Source organism: Bufo gargarizans, chromosome 10, assembly GCF_014858855.1.
Source record: "Bufo gargarizans isolate SCDJY-AF-19 chromosome 10, ASM1485885v1, whole genome shotgun sequence".
In the NCBI taxonomy this organism is placed as follows: Eukaryota; Metazoa; Chordata; class Amphibia; order Anura; family Bufonidae; genus Bufo; species Bufo gargarizans.
Genome location: NC_058089.1, coordinates 93,694,186 through 93,714,267, shown reverse-complemented (window position 1 = coordinate 93,714,267; position 20,082 = coordinate 93,694,186). Strand labels below are relative to the sequence as shown.

The 20,082-nt window shown below is 43.4% G+C and overlaps 1 protein-coding gene across 1 annotated transcript in view; it reads left to right on the top strand.

The window, feature by feature from the left end:
• LOC122920539 (nuclear receptor coactivator 5-like) overlaps positions 1-20,082 on the top strand; it is a 52,206-nt gene that overhangs the window by 13,248 nt on the left and 18,876 nt on the right. Inside the window, exons 3-7 of the mRNA XM_044270123.1 lie at positions 2,396-2,425; positions 4,902-4,976; positions 6,546-6,628; positions 13,778-13,904; positions 17,258-17,457. Coding sequence (XP_044126058.1) covers positions 2,396-2,425; positions 4,902-4,976; positions 6,546-6,628; positions 13,778-13,904; positions 17,258-17,457 — 515 coding nt within the window. The remainder of the gene's footprint in view (positions 1-2,395; positions 2,426-4,901; positions 4,977-6,545; positions 6,629-13,777; positions 13,905-17,257; positions 17,458-20,082) is intronic.

The window sequence follows — 20,082 nt, the reverse complement described above, 5'->3', positions numbered from 1 at the left end:
TTCACTTTCTCGTTATGGGTCATTGAGTGTAGATGGGGGAGGAAACGTGATTTTTTTTATTTTATTTATTTTTTTACTTCAGTTCAAGGCTGCAATATAACAGAATATGAAAAAAGTCAAAGGGTCTGAAGATGTTCCGACGCCCGTATTGGCAGTGAGATGTTGCTTTGATTTTATAGGAAGCTTATGCACAGAAATGTGAATCTGTGAATTAGGGTTGTTTCGTTACCAAAATTTTGATTCGGTTCCAATACCATAAAGAAGTATTGCGATATTACACGAAAAAAAAATAAAACGCCCAAAAAAGCCGCATGCATTCCGCATTTTATGGACAACCCGATCCTATTTTCTGGGGGGGGACATACTTTGTTATATTTTTAAAATCTTTCCATATCCCCAACCCGCCTGCCCCCCCCGTGCCGTATTCAGCCTTTTCTGAAAGTCATCACGTCTTCCTGCGTCAGCTAGGGGGCCCTGATACATGTCGGACTCCCTGTCTGCGCTCAGTCTGTACCACTTCTTGGGAAAAACCAATTGCACACCTCCAGGGGGGATTCCCCTTGAATAGAAGCTCCCTTGAGATGTTGCTTTGGCAACTGCAATGCCTAAGGCTTTCCTCATTTAGCTCCATGGCAACGTACCCGCCAACCAAACCAATGTCTCCGGCGCTGTTCACAAGCAGTGCCTGCTTCCAGGGTTACACGTATGACCCGAGGGGGCGGCCAAGCGACATTTTATACTGGACAATTTGCTGCAGATATTTTTGATGCCTTCTGACATGTTTGTAATTAGCTGATTATTTAGTTAGATTTTATTATTATTATTATTTTTATTTTTATTACAAATAAGCCTCTATACCAGGTGCACTCAAGTTCGTAAAGATCCACCTACCTGGGTCTGCCGATGGGTTAAAAGGGTTTTCTGAGGATAGGTCATCAGTATCTGATCGTGGGGTTGTGACACCTGTGCCCCCCCCCCCCCATTGATCAGCTGTTTAAGAAGGCACCGGCGCCCCTGTACGTGCCCCTGCCTTCTCCCTGCTCACTAAGCACAGTGCGGTGCATTGTATAGTAGCTGTGCTTGCTTCACTTCTATGGGGCTGAGCCTAGGCCAAGTGACCAATGAACGATGTGACGTCCCCGGCCTAGGGAAAGCGGTGAGAAGACCGTGCTGCTCACATGGGGCGCCGGTGCCTTCTCCAACAGCTGATCAGCGGGGGCCCCTTGTGTCAGCCCCCACCAATCAGATACTAATGACCTATCCTGAGGAAAACCCCTTTATGGTCTAAATCTCAGGAAGAAAAAACTTTTCTTTAAATAATAAGCCACACCTCTAATCCCGCCCAACACAATAAGAATGCCCCCTTACTGCCACACAGTGCCCCCTTAGACATTAAAGAGAACCCTTAGTGCCCCTTAGACAGTATGATTCCCCTTAGTGCCCCCATGATGTGCCTAAGCGACCCCCTCACAGCAGTATGATCTCTTTAGTGTTCCCACAATGAATGAGGCCCCTACACAGAGATGCCCTCTACGTTCCTGCCATGCAGTATTATGTCCCCTTAGGTGGCCCCCACACAGTGATGCCTCCTTAAGTACTACTCACATAGTGGTGCCCCTTAAGTGCACCCTCACAGAGTCTCAAACATGCCCCTCATATAGAGTATACTTGCCCCGTTCCTGATGTTTTGATCCATGCGACGGGGGGAGCAGCCAATAGCAGGCCGCAAGGGGGACAAGCCTCCCTAACATTGCAGGTGAAGCTAGGGAGGCTTGTCCCCATCGCAGTCTGCCATTGGCTGCTCTCCAACCTCCTCCCGAGATTCAGCAGCAGCCATGCGTGTATCAGGAGTGACACGGGTCCTGGGGAGTGAGGTAAGTATAATCTATATGAGGGGCATGTGTTACACTTTGGATAACCCCTTTAAGTGGCCCCCCCACACAGAGTGATGCCAATAGTGGTGAATGAAGAGCACCGTGTGCTCTCCTTCATTTTGAGAGGTCCCAGAGGTGGAACGCACACCTATCTGACATTGATGGCATATCCTAGCTATATGCCATCAGTGTCCCCGATGGGAATACCCCTTTAAAAATAGTCTGTATCCAGTTTAGTTCTTCAGATGATGAGTCCTTCATAGAGCAGGCCATGCGGTAGGAGGGTAGCTGTAGTGAGCAGCAGCCTCTCCTTAGGTTCCTTCATGTTGTCTCACATCTAGCTTGTGGTTGACATGCACTGAAGCGACCTCCCGTGCGTGATTCACTGCTCATATAGGAGGAATTGCTGGTGGAGCTGTAAACTGTATGTACGGCTGTCGTTTGCTCAGGCTTACAATGTATTCTTTGTTCAATACCCATGTGTGTCGGCCAGCTCATTAATTGCTCTTTTGTTTCCTCAGGAAGCCTAGCTGGATTCCTCGTCTTCTAGAGTAAGTTAACGTCCTCTCTGTGTTTGGAAGAGATCCATGAGGTTGAAGCTTGTGGCCAGTTAACTCTAAGAGTAGGAAAGGAGCTACAGCAGCATTCAGGACCTCTTTTAGACTGGTAGACTTGGGGGCGCGTCCTCACGGGGTGCGAAATATCACTTTTAGGCCTCATGCACACGACTGTATCTATTTTGCGGAACGGAGCAGCGGCCCTCTGATAGAACAGTACTATCCTTGTCCGTAATGCAGACAATAATAGGACATGTCCTATCGTTTTTCGGACCGGACATATGGAAACAGAATGCACACGGTGTAACTTTAGTTTATTTTTTTTGCGGACCCGTTGAAGTGAATGGTTCCGTATACGGTCCACAAAAAAACGAAGCGGACACGGAAAGAATATACGTTTGTGTGCATGAGCCCTTAAGCCAATTTTGCTTTTAATTCTGTGGCGAGTCCCCTGCAAATCCGCAAATTATACTAGCGGACCTTGTATTGCATTGTAAAATGTGATAGGGCATGTTGAAAATCTGCTTGAAGAGTTGGCATGCTGCAGATCTAAAGGGTACCTAAAGCTGTGTGTGAGCGGTAAGTAGTCACAAACTTCTAAAGCCTCTTTCACACGAGTGAGTTTTCCGCGCGGGTGCAATGCGTGAGGTGAACGGATTGCACCTGCACTGAATCCGGATCCATTCATTTCCATGGGGCTGTGCACATGAGCGGTGATTTCCATGCATCACTTGTGCGTTGCATGAAAATCGCAGCATGCTCTATATTGTGTGTTTTTCACGCAACGCAGGCCCCATAGAAGTGAATGGGGCTGCGTGAAAATCTCAAGCAAGTGCGGATGCGCTGCGATTTTCAAGCATGGTTGCTAGGAGATGATCGGGATGGGGATTCGATCTTTATTATTTTCCCTTATAACATGGTTATAAGAGAAAATAATAGCATTCCTAATACAGAATGCTAAGTCAATTAGAGATGGAGGGGTTAAAAAAATAAAAATAAAAGTTAATAAACTCCCCTCATCCACTTGTTCGCGCTGCCCGGCTTGTTGTCTTTCTTCTTCTTTAATGACCTGGGAGGAAATGGACCTTTGGTGACGTCACTGCTCTCATCACATGGTACATAACCAAAGGTCCATTTCCTCCCAGGTCATCAAAGACGAAGAAAGAAGACAAGCCAGGCAGCGCGAACAAGTGGATGAGGTGAGTTTAATATTATTTTTATTTTATTTTATTTTTTAACCCCTCCATCTCTAATTTACTTAGCATTCTGTATTAAGAATGTTATTATTTTCCCTTTTAACCATGTTTTAAGGGAAAATAATAAAGATCTACACAACACCTAACCCGAACTTCTGTGGGTCTGGTTACCAAACATGCCGATTTTTCTCCCGCGCGAGCAAAACGTATTAAAACGCTTTGCACTTGCGCGGAAAAGTCGCGCATTTTCCCGCGACGCACCCGCATCCTATCTGGCCCTCACATGCGACGCCCGTGTGAAAGAGGCCTAAGGCAATTTCTTTAAATATTTAGCACCATTAGGTAGCATAATATTGTGCCGCACGTTAGTGTACATTTATAGTGTCAATGCCCCAGTGACCTTACACCTTATAGGGCATCTGTCAGCAGATTTGTAGCTGAAGGCATCTGTGTTGGTCCCATGTACGTATGTGCCTGCATTTCTGAGAAAAAATATATAATGTATGCAAATGAACCTCTAGGAGCAACGGGGGAGTTGCCATTACACCTAGAGGCTCTGCTCTCTCTGCCGCGCCCTCTGCACTTTGACAGGGCCAGACAGTGTAAACGACATCACGTGTGGCTCTGTCAATCAGAGTGGAGAGGGCGTGGCAACTTCAGAGACAGCAGAGCCTCTAGGTGTAATGGTAACGCCCCCGTTGCTCCTAGAGGCTCATTTGCATATAATAAAACATAATTTTTCTCAGCAATACGGTCACATAAGAACTTGGGACCAACACAGATGCCTTCAGCTGCCAAGCGCACATGTAACAGGTCAGCCGGTGTCATAGGTACAAATCTGCTGACAGATGCCCTTTAATGCCCCTACTTAAAGGGGTTGTCCAGGTAGAACTAAAAATCTGTTAATCTGCTTCACACAGAAATAGATATCAATCACTAATAGACTTTCATTAAGAAGTGTGCCCCAATGTAAAAATGTCAGCACCTCTATTTCTTCACCCCTTTGTGTTGGTCACATACTTGCAGGGGGCTGGCTGATTGGCTGACTGTCCATCGGCTGTGACCATTATTTCATAATAAAAGTTGAATGTATAGGTCACCTTTTACAATGTCTGCTGTGCTGCCACCCTCTGTATATGTAAAACCCAACCTAGTGTAGTAATTTCAGTATGGAGGTGGAGCTGGTTTATTGGAGAACTGGCAGAGGCAGGTTTATACAGACAGCACTAAAACTGAATATTTCTAACATTTATGCTTTATTATTTTTTTTTTAGCATTAATCCATACAAGCCCAGCCAGAAGGCCTCCTTCTCAGAGCAGTACAGTAGAGATTTGGAAGAACAGGAAAGGTAAGAGATGTTTGCCGTTATCATACTGGTCAGGCTTCTGATTTTATCATCCTTTGGGTAAGGCCAGATGTTGCCACAAATCCATTACAAAGGTTAAAATCGTGATTGAATTGACTGCCGTAAATTCTGTGCAAATTTTCTGCTTTGCGTGGATAGGATTTTTTTTAAGTTGTAAACTACAAGGTGTGAATTCCCCTTAGGGCTTTTTGACAGGGGCACAGGGACCCCCCCTCCAACTGGTTACCTCCTCTCTGTACTCTTACTGCAGACTGCTAGCAATTCATTCATAACCTCTAGTAGAAATAATAAATGAATGGCACAACATACAGATATAAGAATAGATGCTCCAGAATTGTTACTACATGGGAAACGTATGAAGCTATTAAAACAGACATGTCGGGGCGGTGAAAGGTCCTCTTTAAAGAGAACCTTTCACCACTCCTGACAGGCCTATTTTAATAGCTCCATGCATTCCCCACGTACTAACAATTCTGGAGCATCTATTCTTATATCTGTATGTTGTGCCATTCATTTATTATTTCTACTAGAAGTTATGAATGAATTGCTAGCAGTCTGCAGTAAGGGTACAGAGGGGGGTAACCAGTTGGGGGGAAGGGGGTGTGTACCTGCACACATGAACATGGCAGCACTGATTGGATAGAGTGAGTCTGTGCAGGTACACGCCCACAACTTGTTACCAGCCCTTCGCTCATCCCTAATTATAAGTAATATACCCATTTACCAAATGTGTGCACCATTTTTTTTTTTTTAGCATGCAAAAGTCACAAAGTTTTGCTCACAAATTTGTCTTTTAAAAAAAAAAATAATAATGTTGTGCTGCTCTTGCTACTTTCTTAAAAAGTGAGCAGAGCTTAGCGGAAGGGGGCAGGAGCCATTTACTATACTTTAAAAGCCAGAAAACTGCAGTAAATAACAACTGGAATTTATTCCACCCCCTTACTAGTGTAGGTTTCAGTTTTTGGTGCACGGACATTACATAAGTGACAAGTTTATTAAGAGGCCGGCACCAGTTAATAGGTCACATCTAGTTACCTGCCAGTGTGGCAGTCTGTATCGCAGCAAGGGGAGATGCCAACCGGGATTAATGTAACCCTGTCTTAACATATACCCTGCTGCAGAACCCAAAATAAAGGGGGCACCACACTGGTTGTGTGATCATTGACTGAGCACCACTAGCAGTTTATACCTAGTCTTTCTCAGCTCAATCGCATTACGTTTTCCCATTTTCCGTCAGTGTAGCTATATATTTCTATGCATTTAGAGGTAGAGCTGAATGAAAGGTGCCTGGACCACTTTACCTGCTTCATTATGAGATCACTATGCCGGCACTAAGGGTATGGGAGCAGGAAGCTACTGAGCATGTACGTCCACCTCTGAGTGCTGGAGAAGGTGGACAAGAAGGATAAACAGCATGGGGCGCTACCAGAGATGTACCAAAGTCCTTTCCATACATACAGCACACTGGAATTCATGGCACTTTACAATAAATAAGTTATGAGTAATACAGGTTTGGAGTTTGTCATATATGGATACATTGTATTTTGACAGCATTGAAGAACTTTTTGGGAAGAAACATATCTTTACTTCTGGAACAGAGGAATACTGTGAGAGATATCAGTACTCACAAAACAGTAAGTCGCAGATTTTGATGCATTTTATTTTTAGCCAACAGTGGATCCTGAATAGAGGAAAATGATAAGGGTTGATCCACACGACCGCGTCCGGTATGGGAAACGTGGTCCATGTGTGGGCCGCATCTCCTGGACCGACCACTGCTCTGCTGACCCAAACTGTCTGCACCATAGTGATATGATACAGTCCGCTCATACCTGATTGCAGGTTTATTGCACCGTGCTCGTGTTTCCCGGACTGAACGCGGTCACGTGAATTGGCTCTAAAGTAAGGATTTGAATGGGGTTATGCAGCAGAAAAAAAATATTGTTTGCCGTTGATTTATTTTTTATTTTATTTTTTTTTTAAACATGTTTTATTGATTTTCTCCTTATACATCAACAGACTGAATGAATCACCATAAGCCTATTGTACAATATACATGAGGATGTCATACAGGATCATTTCTATTTTCTGAACACATTACCGATCTCCACGCACAGTACATGTGAAGGCTTTGATAGTAATCACCCCAACCTGTCCCTCCCCTCATCCCTCCCACCCCAGATGCTGTAGCTGACACCCTATAGTATATACCATTGAAGAAATGTTGCTTTCCCTTAGCAGGTGCAAGGTATTCAAATGTGATAACTTAACTCCTCGATTTCAAGAGGATATAAAATATATAACGAAAACCCTATTCTAGGAAGTAATAATCTATCTAAAATAAATCCTCTGTTCTACCCTCTCAAATAAGATCCTTCGCCTCCTCGGGAGGATAAAATGCTTGAATAGAAGCCAACCATTTCACATGGTAATCTTTAGAAGTCTTATCCTTACAAACCTCTGTCTCCCGTCTGTGCGCTAGAAGACATAATTTGGAATGATCTATCACCTCTCTTATACTTGGCACCGATGGAGCTAACCAATGTTTAAGGATACATCTTATAATGGCCAATAATATAACGTGTCACTATTGGTGTCTGCGGAGCGGTTATATGAGAGAATTTCTTCTGGGTGCAACCTATGTTAGTGTGTAATTTGTCCTTTTAGCTCCTGAACGATCTGGTTCCACAGCTCCCTCACCTTCCTACACTCCCAAACACAATGGTGTAGGTCGACATTTTGGAGCATGCATTTGGGGCATTTTGTTTCTGTCCCCATTGGAGACCTTTTTACTGGTCTTAATATCAAATCGATATACAGCTTTGTGGATAATTTTGAAATGCGTCTCTTCATATTTTGCTCCATCCTTTAAAGAGAGTGTTGCTCTGTTGGTGAGAGATACCTTTCCTAATATTATTGTGAGGAATACCACTCCTTGTGCCCGCTTGACGTCACCTACGTCGAGCTCACGAGACGCTGTATGGTCACGGGTTACCAAAAGAGTGATGTTACGCGCTCCAGAGGAGCAGGTAAGGTCAGCTTGGTACCGTTTACACAGGCACCTCCTGTCCACGCGGACACAGAGAGGCAACAAGAGCCTTTTCACTCCCGCAGTGAAAACAGCGCAGTCTTAACCTGGGTATCTGCCACCAGCTTCTCGTTTGATATAAGCCCGATCTGCTAACTGGATTATATAGGGTGAGAAACCAACCCCCGCGGTAGCTTATAACTAGGCCAAAACACAGACATGGGGATTCATGATCGAGATACAAGATAGCACAATATTCAATTATATATTTAATCGCCTTAAGGGCACACTAGCTAGCACAATATACACTAAGAATTTATACAGTGGTCTGAGGTTACAGATACAGGTTATATATATATATATATATATATATATTAGTGTTACAACAGGGTTAAGCAGAGCGAAAGTCAGTTACTGGGTAAGATGAAGGTTCCTTTGCTGTATTCACATGGAGGGCAGTGATGTCAGCTGGTTTCCAGGTCTCTCCAAACACATTTGCACGATGTGACCCCCCCTTTCAGAGAAAGGCCCTGCCTGCTGGCTTGCATGGGCTTATGACCTTTAGCTGGCCGCTCCCCTCCCCGCCTATGGGTAGGGTCCACCCCTCCTACTCTGGTGCTGGCAGCAAATGACCCATAAAACCCTATAGGGGTGATAGCCCCAGACCAGAATGTCGCAGGAAGATGTTTCCAGGCCCAATTGATTCACCTGGGTTCCGGCTGCAACTAGTGGACTAGAGTCCAAACATGATACCGTTATTTGGTTTCTGTGGGGAGATATGTATATCTCCCTTCCCTGGCATCCCCCATCAAACAAAGCCCATGGGCATGTTCACCGGGACACAAATATGTATCCGGTTTGCGCCTGCGATGGCCGGGCGATTCATAATTCCTTATGAAATGTAGGTGCCAACATGTCTGGGAGGTATCATTGATCCTGGCAAGGGCTGATACCTCCTGCTGGGGGTTTTCCTGTAGGATCTGTGCTGTCTGACTGAAGGTGTGAAATGTAACCACATGTGGCCTGCTAGGAGTTTTCTGCTATCTGACTGCGGCTTTGAAGCAGGGCCCCCCCTGTGGAGTTTGATTTCCTATGCCATCTTTCAGCAAATGGTGGGTGTGAGGACATAGCTGACAGTAAATATTAATCCATATTCCCAACAATTATCATACATAGAGGCTATGGATATCTTGGAGTGTTTGGGCAATATAATGTCATCAAAGCTGTTAGAAGAGAATTCTAAGTTGAAGTTTCTCAATCTGTTCCTCAAAAAAAATTAATAATTGATGGAACGCTAAATAGTGGGATGTATCTAACACACAGATCATGGAAGGAGTAAAGCTGCGCATTTTGAGGATCCCATATTCCATCTTTTAGGCCTCTTTCACACAACGTTTTTTTTTCTTTCCGTTTACGGGACGTTTTTGCGTTCCGTATACAGAACCATTCATTTCATGGTTCCGCCAAAAAAACGGAATGTACTTATGCATTCCGTTTCCGTATTTCCCTTCCGTTGAAAGATAGAACATGTCCTATTATTGCCCGCAAAGCATGTTCCGTGGCTTTATTCGTCAATGGGTCCGCAAAAAAAAAAAAAAGGAACACATAGGGAAATGCATCCGTATCCGTTTTGGTTTTTGCGGAACCGTCTAATAAAATTTTTATGTCCAGCCCAATTTTTTCTATATAATTACTGTATATGCTATACGGAAAAACGGAACAGAAACGGAAACGCAACAAAAACGGAACAACGGATTCGTGAAAAACGGACCACAAAACACTGAAAAAGCCATAAGGTCGTGTGAAAAAGCCCTTACTGTGATTTTGTTGCCGTTGAGATTTTAATCAAAACCACACTCTTACTAGTTTAGTTGTGTTAAGATGTGCAGCTACGCCGTTCCGCTGCCACTTGCAGTCATGTGATTGCGGATGTTCCGACATGAACGTGTGTGGGTGGAGCAAGTGGCTGGTATAGTTACAGAGCAGAGTACGAGTAGTAGCCCCTTGAGGTCATGTGTTTGCTTTCAGAACAAGGAAGAGACAGTGGCTAGGGGGAAGCAGGGCAAATGTTCAGAGGGAAAAGAATGGGATGCTGGAGTAGTAGTTTTAAAACAATCACTGAGACTGCAAATCCCACTGCAGAAGTAAAAGAGGGTTTGCATAGAGTTTGTGCTTAAAGGGGTTGTCTCATTTCAGCAAATGGCATTTATCATGTAGAGAAGGTTAACCCTGCAATCCAACAGTGATGGCAGTGCTTGAAAAAGCGCCAGCTCCTCTGGTGGCTGGGACCTTAGGAGCACGCATGCGCAGCAGTTCTCGTCCTCGGAACCTCATATGCGCATTGCAGCGGTGGCCGTGCATGGACACTGTAGGAAAAAACGTCAACCTCTCTGGTGGTCGGTACCGTGGGAGTGCACCTAGACACTGATAGTGCAGCAGATCCCATCCCAGCCACATCGTATCTGCGCTGCAGCAGTGGCCTTAACCTCTTGACAAGAGCAGTCTATAATGTGATGGAAAAATGAACCCAGCAAAACAATAATGGACTGTAATGTAGTAACCATATAAACTGAGGACCATTCCTGCACTGGTGATGCCATGCTGCGCTGGCTTTCTTGTTTACCCCAGCAGAGCTGATGACATGGACACTTGACCGCAGCAGCCAGTCTTTGGCCATTGCGATGATTTGCCATACAAGAGGATTTTACTGCTACGGCCAGCAATTTGGGGTGGGTCTGTAGACGGTCTGCTAGATCTCATGTCTTAGGGTGCGACAACAAAGCGCCCACTAAATCTTTTTCTAGTTATATTTTAGCTGCTCGCCGTCTTGCCTGCTCTGAGAAAAGGTGCTCTGTCTGTATGACTCGCCCTGTCAAAAAAAAAAATTAAATATATATATCGCTATAGACAGGCACTCTTTACTTGGAACCATCCAATGACAACAGTTACGTCTTTTGTACAAGTATTTATTAATTCACAGTATCTAAAGATAAAAATAGCAATATACGGTATATACAAAAGCAACATACATAAAATAATTAAAAAGTAGAATAAAATGATGTAAACCACATTTAAGGTCAAAATCTCATTTTTGGCTATATATGTGATAGGTCTAATAGGTCCCTTCTCTTTTCCACATCAATGTCCCTGTGGGACTATAATAATAATCTGTTGCGTGTGCGGTTAGGCTCTGTCACATATAGTGAATAATACGATTCATAGTATGAGCTATAACCATGTTCTTACAGTTATTCTAATTGTGATGGTGATGTCTCTCAAATGTTGGACCAAATGGCCGACACTTATCGCACACAGATCTATTGTCTGTTCAGTGCAATGAATTGGTTTGCGTTTTATATTAAAGGGGTTCTGCACTTTCATTTAACCGATGATCTATCCTCTGGATAGATCATCAGCTTCTGATCGGCGGGGGTCCGACACCCGGGACCCCCGCCGATCAGCTTTTTCAGAAGGCAGCGGCACTCCAGCAGCGCCGCGGCCTTCTCACTGTTTACCGCCAGGTCGCCGGCCCACTGACGTCACGACTAGTATCAACTAGCGTGGACGGGGCTAAGCTCCGTGGCCGGCAGTAAACAGTTAGAAGGCCGCGGCGCTGCTGGTGCGCCGCTGCCTTCTCAAACAGCTGATCAGCGGGGGTCCCGGGTGTCAGACCCCCGCTGATCAGATGCTGATGATCTATCCAGAGGATAGATCATCAGTTAAATGAAAGTGCAGAACCCCTTTAAGTTCTTCTATATCCCCATTCAGTTGTTTTTTCCATTCATCTTTATGTTGGGAATATATTGTCAAAGAGGAATTTACACTAACAGTAATCCATGTTATGTACTCACTGTTGGTATAATGCTCACCAAACGTGGCGTCCCACGTCATAGCAGGCGAGCTCACCTCTGTGTTCAGTGTAAGTGGTACTACCTGTCTCGCAGTCATGGCTGTTCGATCTCAATATCTCACGTGGTGCCTCTGTTTGATCTCGGCGTCCCACGTGATGCAGTGTATTCAAGTTGCCTGATTTTCCATAAAATAGTGCCCATATTGTCCGTGGAGCACTCCACACTCTTATAGTAAGGCTTATAATAATACCAACCATTAATAGCAAATTTGGTATTTAGACCACGAAGAAAATCCATTAAGCCTTACTATAAGAGTGTGGAGCGATCCACGGACAATATGGGCACTATTTTATGGAAAATCGGGCAACTTGAATACACTGCATCACGTGAGACGCCGAGATCAAACTGAGGCACCACGTGAGACATTGAGACCGAACAGCCATGACTGCGAGACAGGTAGTACCACTTACACTGAACACAGAGGTGAGCTCGCCTGCTATGACGTGGGAGCCACGTTTGGTGAGCATTATACCAACAGTGAGTACATAACATGGATTACTGTTAGTGTAAATTCCTCTTTGACAATATATTCCCAACATAAAGATAAATGGAAAAAAACAACTGAATGGGGATATAGAAGAACTTAATATAAAACACAAACCAATTCATTGCACTGAACAGACAATAGATCTGTGTGCGATAAGTGTGGGCCATTTGGTCCAAAATTTGAGAGACATCACAATTAGAATAACTGTAAGAACATGGTTATAGCTCATACTATGAATCGTATTATTCACTATATGTGACAGAGACTAACCGCACACGCAACAGATCATTATTATAGTCCCACAGGGACATTGATGTGGAAAGGAGAAGGGACCTATCACATATATAGCCAAAAAATGAGATTTTGACCTTTTTTTTTTTTTTTTTTTTAAGGGTTTCTTTCACCAGAATTAACCCCATTTAACTAGCTGACATTAGCGATGTGCTAATGTCAGCTGAACCTAACTAGCCTATTCCTTTTATCTATGCCCCCGTTACTCCAGAAATATAACTTTTATAATATGCTAATTAGCCGGGGGGGGGGCGTTGCCCCTGCTCCGTTCTCCCACCTCTGGCCACGCCCTGCTGCACTAGATTGACAGGGCCAGGCAGCCTTCACCTCCAACTGCCGGCCCTGTGCGCTGGGGAAATATCAAGCCGTTCAGTATTCGGCACAGGCGCAGTGAGGCATCTTGCGAGCGGCCTTCACTCACTGCGCCTGCGCTGAATACGGAATGGGACGGCGCCGGGGCGAGATTTACACAGCAGACAGGGTCGGCAGTAGGAGACAAACGCTGCCTGGCCCTGTCAATCTAATGTAGCAGGGCATGGCCAGAGGTGGGAGAACGGAGCCTGTAGGAGCAGGGGGGCTAGTTAGCATATTATAAAAGTTATATTTCTGGAGTAACGGGGGCATAGATAAAAGTAGGAATAGGCTAGTTAGGTTCAGCTGAGATTAGCACATCGCTAATGTCAGCTAGTTTAATAGGGTTCATTCTGGTGACAGAAACCCTTTAAATGTGGTTGGTCATTTTAATGATTTTAGTTACTTTATGTATATTGCTTTTGTGTGTGTGTGTGTATATATATATATATATATATATATATATATATATATATATATATATATATATATATATATATATATATATAGTGCTATTTGTATCTTTAGATATTGTGAATTAAATACCTGCACAAAAGCCATAACTGTCCTTGGATGGTTCCAAGTGAAGAGTGCCCGTCTATAGTGATACGTACATTATTTTTTTTTCTCGTGATATCCGTACTTGCAGTATTATGTTCTGAAGAGCTGCATGTAAATAGCATTAATGCTTTATTAATCTTATTATTAACCCTAGGCAATCAGTTCAACTCTGATGATCGCAGAGAGAAGCTATATTTGAAGTTTTATCAGCAGATTCAAGATGAATACCACAAAGAGAGACCTTCAGACTGTGTGATTGTTGCTATCAGCAAGGATCAGATGTAAGTTTGTTAGGGCACAGCATGCCCTTGAGCAGGTTACTTTCCAGGGGCACGTAATGAGGAGAGTATGGAATGCTTGTTTTGTAAGGCTAGGTTCACACCTGCGTCTGGCAGTTCCGGCAGAGAATGCCGGGAATCGGTTGGACAAAATACACTGTGCACAGCCATTTTTGCCTGACCTATTTCCTGCATATTTGCTGGGTGGAGGTTGGATCAGGCAGTCAATGTGGTCCAGCGGGCAGGCAGCTGTTCTGGCATAAGGCTAGGTTCACATCTGTGCTGTTCTGGTATAGGAACATAAAAACTGCAGCACCGGATGTGGCATATGCCAGATCTCATTGACACTAGGGAGATCCGGCGGGTTTACGTCAGGCATTCCAGCATTCTCCCGGACACGCAGCTGGAATCTGCAAGGGGGGCTCCTGCCAGAAGCTCCACCGCAGAGGTGAACTTATCTAGATAAGTGTTAGGAAATGGATGCTGTAGCCTAAGGTGAGCTTCATATTTTGCAACCAAATATTTAGGACTCCTTTTCCTTGCAGGTAAATACAATATGGTAGAATGTCCATACATGGTATATTTTTTTTAATTATTAAAGGACTTAGATCTTGATGATCTATCCTCAGGATAGGCCAACAATATCAGATCAGCGGGGGTCCGGCCTCCCACACATCTGCCGATCACCTGCTCCAATGCATCCCCTGTGTAGTGGACGGAGATCGTAACGGCAGCGCTGCTTCCATTCACTTCAGTTGGAGCAGCACTATGGTTACCAGAGCCGCCCCCTATTCAGTGGCCAGAACAGTGTATTAATGGCACCAGAGCTTCTCGGTAACAGTAGCTGGGGTGTAGGGTGTCGCACCCCCATTGATCACATATAAGATGTCAATATTAAAATCCTGGAATACTCCTTTAAAGGGGTCGGTCACTTTCTGGCTACAGTTGACAAGTGACGACTATATACCCCTTGCTGATATAGCCTTTGTTGACTTTTCACTGCCGTTTGTTATATCGCATAAGCCATGCCCCCTTATTGGACATAATACAATGCCGATTTTAAGAAAAATAGACCTAATTTTCTGCATTGTTTTCACCTGTGTAAACCTTTGCAAAAATACGCTGCAAACAGCCCACCAGCATATTTGGGGAGTATTTATGCCCTCCTTCCCAAACTGCCAAATAATAGGCTTCAAGAGGGGGCAGGCCACTTAAGAGGTTTTTAAAAACAGTGGCGTAAAATGAGCAACACGTATTTCCCATTAAACAGTTGGAAGTTTTCAAGTATTTTTGAAACCTATTTTGGCACATAATATAAGTGATTTTACGTGCCAGCGTGCACTTTGCATTTATGCGTATGAGTGTACCCGAACTGATCAGAGCAAATTTCCATTGGACAGAATTGTTATTGTTACCATAGACCAAAAATTTATTTAAGGCTATGTTCACACAACGGGTTTTGAAAATCCACCTATAAAATTCAGCATGGCATCCAAGCATGGATTTTATTTTTTCCAACCAATGAATGTTTACTTAATAAAAAAAAAAAATACATTTTCAGTCGGAGCTTTTTTTTTTTTTCACGCTTCCCATTCCCATAGGACATGCTGCTTCTTTTTCTACATGGAATTTTCTTTTTAATTTTTTCGAGACGCTTTTTCAAGACGCACCAAAAAAACTCCATGTGAGCTGGCCCTAAGAGGTTTTTCTCATATTGCTGATATGTCTACTTAGTAAATACTTGCCCATGCAGCATATTTTCTTAAAACCCTGTGTTTTGCCATTCCTCTTGGCAATATATGGTCATCAATATCAGAGAGGTGGTGGCCCAACTGCTGGCACCCCCACTGATCAGCTGCAAATTGAGTGAAGCGCAGCCGTCCCATTGAAGTGAATGGGACAGAGGAGCTGCAATTCCACCTGCTCGCTGCTGCAGTGTCGATGGTGAGCAGATAAACAGTGAAGAGAACACAGTGCTCGTACAGCTGATTGGTCGGGCCCTGCTGATCTGATATTGATGACCTATTTGGGTTCGGTTCAAAGTGGTACCTTGGCACCGAACCAGAGTTCGGGAAATGTTTTTTTTTACAGTACAAATTAATTTATAAAGTTATTGCGTGAAGTCTCGCGAGACTTCACGAAGCAATAACTTTGGCTCATTGGAGCCAATACATTCTAATACTGTACGGTGGTCCTGCTCCATACAGTATTAGAACGAAGTTTTATGCGAATCGACTTCGGATGTTTCATCCGAAGTCAATTCGCTCATCCCTAGTCATCAATATTGGAAAAGCGGACAACCCCTTTAAATAAACATCCCCTTTTTTTAAATATATATAATCTTGACTCCCTGCAAGACCCCTGGATGGAGTCTAGGAAGTTGCTGAATACTGTGTACTCATTGAACTCTGTATTAAAAGCATGTGGTAAACTCAGAAGCTCCCCCTAGTGGTGGCTGGAGGTAGCACCATACCTATGCAGCAGATTTGGAACTCTAATGGAAAAACGGATCCGTGTTTGCTATTAAGATAAATGAAGACATTTTCCTAAGAACAACATTGCGTTAAACAGTGGAGATTCCCTCTGGATACGCTTGTACTGCAGCAGGAGGGAAGTGGTTCTCCACCCTACCCACCATGAATGATGCTGGAATTGTCTTTTTAAACAAAAGATCACGATTTGGCTTGAGCAAATCGCGCTTCGGATCATAGATCCGGAGTCAATTTGTTGAAAACCTTCGTTTGAAATGCTGTTTCATTACAGAATTAAAAATGTTTTTTTTTTAAGTAAGCAGATAGGAATACCAAAGTTACTTACCGAAGTCTCGCTCAACTTCAGACGAGGCGAAGTTTTCCTCCATGAAGCCAATGCATTTTCATGCTTTTACGGAAATAGCATTTCAAACCGTTTTTGAACGGATAGACTATGGATCTATAATCCAAAGCTCGATTCCCTCAACCCTAATCACGATGTCCAGCTTCCATCTACAGGTATCCTTAGTTGTCAGACCTTGAATATATATAATATTGACTGCGAGAGGAGATTGGGTTATCCTGTTTTTGTTTTGCTTTTTTGTTTATTTTATACCGTAATTTTTATTTTTTTTATTCCTGTGAGCATGGGTATAATACAGCCACATACAGTATAAGCATAACAAAAGAAGCCAATTAAATGAGATTTTCACTGGAATAGATGACATAGTGTATATAAAGTTTTGAACACCATAAAAATCTACCGTAGTAATGAAACGCACGCTGAACACCGTCCCTACTAGGACTACAGTACACGAGCTGCTCTCACTGCTGAAAACATATCGTCTGTCTTTTGCCAATAACAATCATTTTCTCTTTTTAAAGGGAGTACGCCACTGCCATAGGCCATCGATTACAGGATCATGGCCTTGTGGTGGAGATGATATACTTGACATCAGAGTCTGGTCTCACACGCGCCCTCCAGGAGGTTAAAAATGATGGCTCCCCGTTTTGCATACTAGTTGAACAGTCAAATGTAGCTCTGTCCTCTTGCACTGCAATCATTCTTCATGACTCTATCAAAAGTAAGTGTAGCTATACATAAAGGCTATTCCACACAAAGCAAGAACGGCGACACCGCTCACCTCACCGCTCACAAGTCTAAACTCACCTACAGACTCTTACATAAGAGCATCTCTGATCTTTAACAGTCCAGCTGCGAGGGTCTGGTAGCAGATTTTGCAGTACAGACTGCATGCATTATTAAAGAGGTTTTTCCACAGTACTGATGTGACCCCTATCCACAGGGTAGTAGATAAGTATCTGATCGGTGGTGGTCTGATCGATGGGACCCTCAGTACGGTGCTCTGCTAATTCCGTCAGTCCCATAGTGAGTGAATATAGTGGCAGTGCCCATGCTCCACCTGCTGGTCTATTCATGCAGGGAACACTGTTCTCATGATCAGTCGGGGGTCCCACTGACTGGGCCCCCACCAATTAATTAGTTATCCCTTATCCTGTGGATATGGGATACGTTTTTAATCATGTGAAAACCCCTTTAAAGGGAACTGGTCACATTAAGCATGGTGTCTGAGCTGCAGGCAGCATGTTATAGAGCAGGAGGAGCTGAGTGGATTGATTTGCGGTTTTAGAGGAATGGCTTCTGTAAAACTTGTATTTCATTCATTTAAATTCCTGATCATTCTAGGCCTTTTAAGTCCAGGAGGCGGTCCTATCTGTGATTGACATCTCTCTCTGTATACACGTTTATAGAGGGAAGGCTGTCAATCACTGATAGAACTGCCGGCGGATTAACCCCTCTATGCTGCGGTCCGCACTGACCGCAACATAGAAGGGGTTTGTGTCGGGTGAGTGATCGCATCGAGTCCCCGCGCTGCTGTGGCGGGGACCCGATGCGACACAAGGGAGCCAGATGCTGTGCAGAAGCTGCCCAATGCCTTGCACGGCATCGGGAACTGCCTTCTACGGGGGCCGGGGAGATCCAGCCTCAGTCTGGGTCTCCTAGGCCAGTGTTTCCCAACCAGTGTGCCTCCAGCTGTTACAAAACTACAACTCCCAGCATGCCCACACAGCCAAATGCTATCCGGGCATGCTGGGAGTTGTAGTTTTGCAACAGCTGGAGGCACACTGGTTGGGAGGCACACAGTGTCCTAGGCAACCTGTTAGTGTATGACTCGGTGTCATACACTAACAGGCAATGCATTACAATACAGATGTATTGTAATGCATTGCACAGGGGATCAGGCCCCCAAAAGTGAACATCATAAATAAAGTAAAGGAAAAAAAAGTTTTAATAAAATTAATAAAGTAAAAAAGATTGAAAAAAAAAACACCCCTTTCCCCTTATTTTATAATAAAAAACTGAAAAAACAAAACCCACACATATTGGGTATCGCCGCGTACGTAATGACCGGCTCAAAAAATATAACACATGATCCACCCTGTCCGATAACCATAAAAAAATTAATTAAAAAAACAGTGTAAAAAAAAAGCCATTTTTGTCACCTTACATCACAAAAAGTGCAACACCAAGTGATCAAAAAAGTGTATGTCCCGCAAAATGGTATCAATAAACAGTCACCTCATCCCGCAAAAAATGAGCCCCTACCTAAGACAATCGCCCAAAAAAAAAAAAAAACTATAGCTCTTAGAACATGGAGACACTAAAACATCATTTATTTATTTTTTGCTTCAAAACTGCTATTATTGTGCTAAAGTGAAATACATAAAAAAAATATACATGTTAGGTATTGCCACATCCGTAACAACCAGCTCTATAAAAATATCACATGACCTAACGCCTGAGGTAAAAAAGCCATTTTTGTCACATTATATCACAAAAATTGCAACTAGCAAGTGATCAAAAAGGCGTATGTCCCCCAAAATAGTATCAATCAGACCGTCGCCTCATCCTGCAAAAAATGTGACCCTACCTAAGAGAACCGGTCAACAAAATTAAAAAGCTATGTCTCTCAGGCTATGGAGACACTAAAATATCAATATTTCGGTTTCAAAAATGCTATTATTAGTGTAAAACTTAATAAATAAGAAAAAGTAGACATATTAGGTATTGTCACGTGCGTAACGACCTGCTCTATAAAAAAAAAGCCCATGGCCTTATCCCTCAGGTTAACGCTGTAAAAATAAAATAAAAACTGTGCCAAAACATCCATTTTTTTGGTTACCTTGCCTCACAAAAAACGTAATATAGAGCAATTAAAAATCATATGTACCCCAAAATAGTACAAATAAAACTGGCACCTTATCCCGTAGTTTCCAAAATGTGGTAACTTTTTTGAGTTTCTACTGTAGGGGTGCATCAGGGGGGGCTTCAAATGGGACATGGCATCTAAAAACCAGTTCTGCTAAATTTGCCTTCCAAAAACCATATGGCGTTCCTTTCCTTCTGCGCCCTGCCGTGTGCCTGTTCAGCAGATTACGATCACATGTGGGGTGTTTCTGTAAACCGCAGAATCGGGGTAATAAATATTGACTTCTATTTGGCTGTTAACCCTTGCTTTGCTACTGGAAAAAATGGATTAAAATGAAAAATCTGCCAAAAAAGTGAAATTCTGAAATTTAATCTCCCTTTCCCATTTATTCTTGTGGAACACCTAATGGTTAACAAAGTTTGTAAAATCAATTTTGTATACCTTGATGGGTGTAGTTTCTAAAATGGGGTCATTTTT